General features: G+C 39.1%; 1 protein-coding gene across 1 annotated transcript; it reads right to left on the bottom strand.

Annotated features, from left to right (window-relative positions):
* Positions 1-340: 340 nt before the first annotated feature.
* On the bottom strand, positions 341-1,757 carry LOC116268614 (zinc finger protein 669-like). Its single transcript, XM_031661390.1, has one exon. The coding sequence runs from the start codon at positions 1,039-1,041 to the stop codon at positions 469-471; it is 573 nt and encodes a 190-aa protein (XP_031517250.1). The 5' UTR covers positions 1,042-1,757; the 3' UTR covers positions 341-468.
* Positions 1,758-8,037: the final 6,280 nt, after the last annotated feature.

Genomic DNA, 8,037 nt, shown 5'->3' with positions numbered 1-8,037 from the left:
CATGTTGGCCAGGATGGTCTCGATCTCCTGACCTCGTGATCCGCATGCACAGGGCTTCCCCCCAAGCCCCTGTGGCCTTTTATGTCCTTGAAAAAGAACTAAGACAACTGAAATGTGCCACCATGCCCAGCTAATTATTTTCCTTGTTTTTGTTTTGAGACGGAGTCTGCTTCTGTCACCCAAGCTGGAGCGCAGTGGTGCGATCTCGGCTCACTGCAAGCTCCGCCTCCCAGGTTCACGCCATTCTCCTGCCTCAGCCTCCCAAGTAGCTGGCATGAGCCACCGGGCCCGGCTTTATTTTATTTTTTGTAGAGACAGGGTTTCACCACGATGCCCAGGTTGTTTCACATTGTTTTAATCCAGGCTGGTTATGAACTCCTGGGCTCAAGCAATACACACACCTTGGCCTCCCAAAGTGCTGGGATTATAGGCTGAGTCACTACACCTAACCTCTATATCATGACTTCTTTAGTGGCGCATAAGGTAACTGGAACGAGTGTAGGCTTTACCGCATCTCTTACATTCATAGCGTTTTTCTCCAGTATGAATTCTTTCGTGGAAGTGAAGGGAACTGAGGCGACTGAAGGCTTGGTCACATTGTTTACATTCATAGGGTTTCTCTCCAGTATGAGTACTTCTATGGTTACAAAGGGAACTCAAACGACTAAAGGCTTTGCCACATTGTTTACAGTCATAGGGTCTCTCTCCAGTATGAATGCTTCCATGGTCATGAAGGGAAGTGGAACAGCTGAAGGCTTTATCACATTTGGTACATCTCTCTCCAGTGTGAGTCCTTTCATGCGTCTTAAAACAAGAAAATCTGAGTGTTTTCCCACATTCCTTACATTCGTAGGGTTTCTCTCCAGTGTGAGTTCGTCCATGTATTAGACAAGAACCAGAAACAGTGAACGCTTTACCACATTGTTTACATTTATAGGGTTTTTCTCCTGTGTGAGTTCTCTGATGTCTTTCAACTGAATTGAGAAAATGAAAAGCTTTCCCATATATCGTACCTTTATAAGCTGGATTTCCACTGTGCATTATCCTGTGTCTTCTAACACCTGGAACAGAAACAAAGAGTTTCCCACACTGTTCACATTTATATTGCTTCTCTCCATATGGTTTGTATCCTGAGTGAGCTAGGATGTGCCTATTAAGGAGGGAATGATGTACAAAGATTTTTCCACAAATACTGCATTCACATTGTTTTAATCCAGTAGAAAAGTTCTCATTCAGATCAAGATTTGGAATGTGGCTGACAACTTGTCCATACTGACTACCTTCTTTGCTTTCGTACCATATGATTTCTGTGAAAAAAATGACAAGCACATTATTATTGGTTGGTTTAATAACTTTCTACTCATTCATAGGTCTTCGACTTACACTGCTACCAATACTAGGGAAAATGCATTTTTGTTTTGTTTTGTTTTTGTTTTTATGCCATGACTGAATTATTTGAAAGTAAATGGGCTACTACTGAAAACACAGCTACCACCTGCATGGCTATGACCAAAATAGTAACATTCATATACACAATTTTGTAGTACTATTTTCAAGTAAACTGTTTTCCAAACACTGACTGCTACACTGATGTACGTTACATTTTGGGTGAAATTTTTCTAAAAGGAAATGAATTTCAAGTGACTCTTATTTGCTTTGATTGCTTGTTTTTAAATTCATGACATGCTAAGATTCCTTCAGAGGACTTTATTTCCTCTTCTCGGTGCAAATTATCTTGTATCTTTCCCAAGTTTTTTTTTTTTTAGTCTTCAATATTCTGGTCTTTCCGTTTTTTCCTAAAATGCAGATGCACAAAATTATCGTAGTGCTTCAAACTATAGAAACATTACTGAATTCATGTTCATTGTACACAGCATATGCTGATTTATTCACCAAATCATTCCCTTGCCCCATTCAAAATCACAAATAACAGTGATGATGAAGATACTTCCGTAATTAAGTGAAATGTGTTGTCATTCTTGCCTACAGAAGCCGGGTTCTGTAGGTTTCCTGCATCTTCTCTGTAGGGTCTTCTGAGAAGAATCTAGCAAAACCATTCCTGCTGGCTAAAGAGTTCACAGCCACATCCTCAAAGCCACAGGTCCCAGGGCAATTCCACACATGTGGATAGAAGGATGAGTGAGACTGAAACACTGGGAATGCATACTCAATTCTTAAGCTGTTTACATGATTCTAAAAAATTTCCAAGCATTCTATGACATTGTCACAACTCTTACTCTGTTCACACATACTCCTCACACAGTACTAATGCTAGAGGTGAACTATTCCAAAGAAACCCAACAGCAAAGTAGAAACACCCATCTCATTAGAGAATCAGGGAGTAGATTACGATATGCTGCTAGGAGTTACCTTTTAACTTCACTTTGTACATTTCTAGTATCTGTCATACTAAAGTCCTACCTGATGTGCATAAGTGAGTTAATATTATCAGTCCTGAGACTACTTATACTTAAAAATACCTGCTGCATAAAGTTCAATCTTTTGTTTGTATTAGGAACTTACATTTTGAAAGGGATTCCACAAACCCAAGTAATAAAAGAATGACTCACTGCATCCTAAATGGCTTGTATGCAGTATATTTTCCAAACTTCTTCTGCTAAAAGTCTATTATTTTTGTGTCACTGCAGTGGTGTAGGGAACCAGACACAAAAAAAACATGGTCTGGTTACTAAGTGTTCAATGAATTTCCCTGGTAGACAATATTTTACATGTGCTGTCCTTGTTAACTGTGGAAGTGAACCCCATTTCACATGATTACACCAAGAGAGAATAGGCTTATTAAGTTTGAGTAGTAAATAAAACCAATAATTGATATTTATAATACTAATACAACAATTTTTCAAATTTCTATTTACTTTTAATATCAAAGGCAGAAAGGAATAAGAGGAAATAGGACACATGCTTTTTTTTTTTTTTAATTTATTTATTATGATTATACTTTAAGTTGTAGAATTTTATGTATTGCATAGCGTGCAGGTTTGTTACATATGTATGCTTGTGCCGTTGGTCTGCTGCCCATCAACTCGTCATTTTACATCGAGTACCTAACTCCCAATGCAATCCCTCCCCTCCCCTCCCATGATAGGCCCGGTGTGTGAAGCGTTCCCTTCCTGAGTCAAGTGATCTCATTGTTCAGTTCCCACCTATGAGTGAGAACATCGCGGTGTTTGGTTTCTGTTCTTGTGATAGTTTGCTAGAATGATGGTTTCCAGCTGCATCCATGTCCCTACAAAGGGTATAGGCATCATCCTTTTTATGGCTGCATAGTATTCCATGGTGTATATGTGCCATTTTCTTAATCAATCTGTCACTGATGGACATTTGGGACAGAGTTTCAGTGCTGTGTGAATAGTGCTGCAATAAACATCGTGTGCATGTGTCTTTATAGCAGCATAATTTATAATCCTTTGGGTATATCCCCAGTAATGGGATGGCTGGGTCATACGGTACATCTAGTTCTAGATCATGAGGAATCGCCATACTGTTTTCCATAATGGTTGGTGAACTAGTTTACAATCCACCAACAGTGTAAAAGTGTTCCTATTTCTCCACATCCTCTCCAGCACCTGTTGTTTTCCTGACTTTTAATGATAGCCGACTCTAACTGGTGTGAGATGGTATCATTATTGGTTTTGATTTGAATTTCTCTGATGGCCAGTGATGATGAGCATTTTTTCATGTGTCATTGGCTGTATGAATGTCTTCTTTTGAAAATGTCTGTTCATATCCTTTGCCCACTTTTGATGGGGTTGTTTGTTTTTCTTGTAAATTTGTTTTGGCGAGTTCTTTGTAGGTTCTGGATATTAGCCGTTTGTCAGATAGTAGATTGCAAAATGTTCTCCCATTCTGTATGGAGTTGCCTGTTCACTCTGATGGTAGTTTCTTTTGCTGTGCAGAAGCTCTTTAGTTTAATGAGATCCCATTTGTCAATTTTGGCTTTTGCTGCGTTGGCAGGTGTTTTCGGGCAGTGTACATGCGGAATATTGATTTTGGGTTTTCTGGGTTTTGCAATTATTAGGTCTAACATTTAAGTCTCATCCATCTTGAATTAATTTTGTATAAGGAGTAAGGAAAGGATCCAGTTTCAGCTTTCTGCCCTTGGCTGGCAATTTCAGCACCATTTATTAAATAGGAATCCTTTCCCCATTTCTTGTTCTCTCAGGTTTTGTCAAAAGATCAGATGGCTGTGGATGTGTGGTATTATTTCTGAGGACTCTGTTCTGTTCCATTGTCTATATCTCTGTTTTGGTACCAGTACCATGCTGTTTTAGTGACTGTAGCCTTGTAGTATAGTTTGAAGTCAGGTAGCGTGATGCCTCAACTTTGTTCTTTTGACTTAGGATTGTCTTGGAGATCACGGGCTCTTTTTTGGTTCCATATAGTTTTAAAGCAGTTTTCAATTCTGTGAAAGAAACTCATTGGTAACTTGATGGGGATGGCATGAATCTATAAATTACCTTGGGCAGTATGGCCATTTTCACGATATTGATTCTTCTATCCATGAGCATGGTATGTTCTTCCATTTGTTTGTGTCCTCTTTTATTTCACTGAGCAGTGGTTTGTAGTTCTCCTTGAAGGGAGTCCTTTACATCCTTGTAAGTTGGATTCCTAGGTATTTTATTCTCTTTGAAGCAATTGTGAATGGAAGTTCATTCCTGATTTGGCTCTCTGTTTGTCTGTTATTGGTGTATAAGAATGCTTGTGATTTTGCATTAATTTTGTATCCTGAGACTTTGCTGAAGTTGCTTATCAGCTTAAGGAGATTTTGGGCTGAACAATGGGGTTTTCTAAATATACAATCATGTCATCTGCAAACAGGGACAATTTGACTTCTTCTTTTCTCTAACTGAATACCCCTGATTTCTTTCTCTTGCCTAATTGCCTAATAAGAACTTCCAACACTATGTTGAATAGGTGGTGAGGAGCATTACAATCTTATTGCCAGTTTTCAAGGGAATTTTTCCAGTTTTGCCCATTCAGTACTGATATTGGCTGTGGGTTTGTCATGAATAGCTCTTATTATTTTTGAGGTATGTTCCATCAATACCGAATTTATTGAGGCATTTTTAGCATGAAGGGCTGTTGAATTTTGTCAAAAGCCTTTTCTGCATCTAATGGGAGAATAATCATGTGGTTCTTGTCTTTGGTTCTGTTTATATGCTGGATTATGTTTATTGATTTCGCGAATGTTGAACCAATGCCCATCCAGGGATGAAGCCCATGATCATGGTGGATAAGCTTTTGATGTGTTGCTGAATCCACTTTGCCAGTATTTTATTGAGGATTTTTTGCATCGATGTTCAACAGGGGATGTGGTCTAAAATTCTCTTTTTCTGTGTCTCTGCCAGGCTTTGGTATCAGGATGATGTGGCCTCATAAAATGAGTTAGGAGGATTCCCTCTTTTTTCTATTGATTGGAATAGTTTCAGAGGAATGGTACCAACTCCTCCTTGTACCTCTGGTAGAATTCAGCTGTGAATCCATCTGGTCCTGGACTTTTGGTTGGTAGGCTAGTAATTATTGCCTCAATTTCAGAGCCTACTATTGGTCTATTCAGGGATTCAACTTCTTCTGGTTTAGTCTTGGAAAATTAAGTGTCAGGAAATTATCCATTTCTTCCTGGTTTTCCAGTTTATTTATTTGCATAGAGGTGTTTATAGTATTCTCCTGATGGTAGTTTGTATTTCTGTGGGTCGGTGGTGATATCCCTTTATCATTTTAATTAGATCAGACTGATTTCTTCTCTCTTTCTTCTTTATTAGTCTTGCTAGTGGTCTGTCAATTTTGTTGATCTTTCAAAAACCAACTCCTGGATTGATTGATTTTTGGAGGGTTTTTGTCTCTATCTCCTTCAGTTCTGCTCTGATCTTAGTTATTTCTTGCCTTCTGCTAGCTTTGGAATGTGTTTGCTCTTGCTTCTCTAGTTCTTTTTAATTGCGATGTTAGAGTGTCAATTTTTGATCTTTCCTGCTTTCTCTTGTGGGCATTTAGTGCTATAAATTTCCCTCTACACACTGCTTTAAATGAGACACATGCTTTTTAAAATGACATTATGTCACCACTTCCAGATGCTGTTCCTAATGAAACCACATAAATTCCCAAAATCAGGTGGTTTTAGGCAAGAAAAAACTACTCTTTCATATGCAGTAAAAATGACCAATGTCTAATCATTTTAGTCTTCTAAAAAAAAGTGATGGCTTGTCTAACATACTTCCTAAGATTTTCAAACAAAAATATTCAGGACAGCACAGTGTTAGCAGAGAGATGAGCAAAACAGACAAAAGGAAAAAAAAGTCTTAATGACCCAGCATCTATATGGAAAGTTGAGGGATGATAGAGTAGGCACTATAGAATAGAAAAAGAAATTACATGCACTTTAAAATATGTGGCAAACCAGGCTGGCATCTACTTGGGAGAAAATGCGTTGCATTCTTCTCTATTCCATGAACAATAATCATCTTATTATATATTCAAATACAAAGGAATAAAACAGAATACTTTCAAGTCACAGGAAGATTTTTTAACGAAGAGTTAGGCAAATTTTTTTTTATGTAAGGAGAAAAAGTGATAAAGGAACAGACAAACTCAAACATATTAAAATTTAGGAATAAAAAGAAAATAGGAGTGGGCCGGGCATCGTGGCTCACGCCTGTAATCCCAGCACCTTGGGAGGCTGAGGCAGGGGATCACCTGAGGTCAGGAGGTTGAGACCAGCCCACCTGGCCAACTTATGGCCAAAATCCCGTCTTTATTGCTTGTTTGTTTATTTATTTCTTGTTTTGAGGCCGGAGTCTGCTTGTCCTGGGCTGGGGTGCAGTGGCAAGATCTTGGCTCACTGCAACCTCCACCTCCGGGTTCAAACCTTCTCTTGCCTCAGCCTCGGTAGCAGCTGGAGTTACAGGTGCCTGCCACCACGCTCAGCTAATTTTTTCGTATTTTTAGTAGAGACAGGGTTTCACCATGTTGGCTTGAGCTGCTCTGAACTCCTGACTCGTGATCAAGAACCACCCTTGGCCTCCCAAAGGGCTGGGATTACGGGCATAAGCCACCGTGTCGGGCCTAAAACCCTGTGTTTACTAAAAATATGAAAATGCTGAATTATTAGTGGTGGTGCATATATCCAGTTCCTAGGAGGCTATTTCAGAAATCACTTGAACTTTCGAGTGAAGAAGGCCACGTGAAAGATAAAGCCACTGCACTTTCTTCGAGCTTCTGAAACGAAGACAGCATCTCCAAAAACAAAAAGCAACACTCAGACACCCAGATGAGAGGATACACATGTTGTCCACTGTCATAAATTCTTCACCAAAAGCTACAAGGGGAACTTTGACATTTTGGTGAATCTTTATAAATCATCAATTTATCTATCACACTTTTATTTCACCAGTAGCATTTACAAGCTAAGTCCTACAATTCCATCTGAAATTACCCTTAAAAACAGAACTTTAGACTTACTACACTCACTCTGGGAAAGAAATAAATACGAATTTTGTAAAATGAAATACATCATTTTCCTTGCCTCTTTGGAAATAGTATTTTATCTTTCAAGCTGTACTGACAAAAGTATGTCTTACAGTCGGTGAAAACCCGAAACTCAAATAAGGAGTGGACGAAGCCTTTTCAAGGGTAACAAACTCAAGGGAGAGGCAGTGCTGACTCCAGCATAAACCTTTCTAAGTGTCACGGCAGGCCATTCTACCCATAGGACACCCATCCTGTTCAGTAAAGTACTCAATTACTACTTAGGAGGGCACTGGCACTGCTCTTTGTCACTCCCTATGTAGCCTTAAGTGCATTTATAATTCAGGTTCTTGCACATCTCTCTGGGGTGGGTTTTCCTTGTCCTTTGGGACGGTTTTTCTCTCTTCTGAGTCTGAGACGAAGCTAAAGAGCGAAATCATTTCTGCTTTTCCTCTCAACATATCAGCATCCAATTGGCAAACCATCAATGTGTCTTAGGAATAAAAACTTCGGTGAGGAGGAATAATTTTAATGACCCTAACTTTTCATGACATT

Source organism: Papio anubis, unplaced genomic scaffold (genome assembly GCF_008728515.1).
Source record: "Papio anubis isolate 15944 unplaced genomic scaffold, Panubis1.0 scaffold1432, whole genome shotgun sequence".
NCBI lineage: Eukaryota > Metazoa > Chordata > Mammalia > Primates > Cercopithecidae > Papio > Papio anubis.
Note: the sequence above shows the minus strand (reverse complement) of the source record. Positions and strands in the feature narration are given on the sequence as shown.

What these genes read in the sequence shown, in the direction of transcription:
- LOC116268614 (XM_031661390.1), bottom strand. Translation starts at nt 1,041, where the DNA reads ATGCACAGTGGAAATCCAGCTTATAAAGGTACGATATATGGGAAAGCT.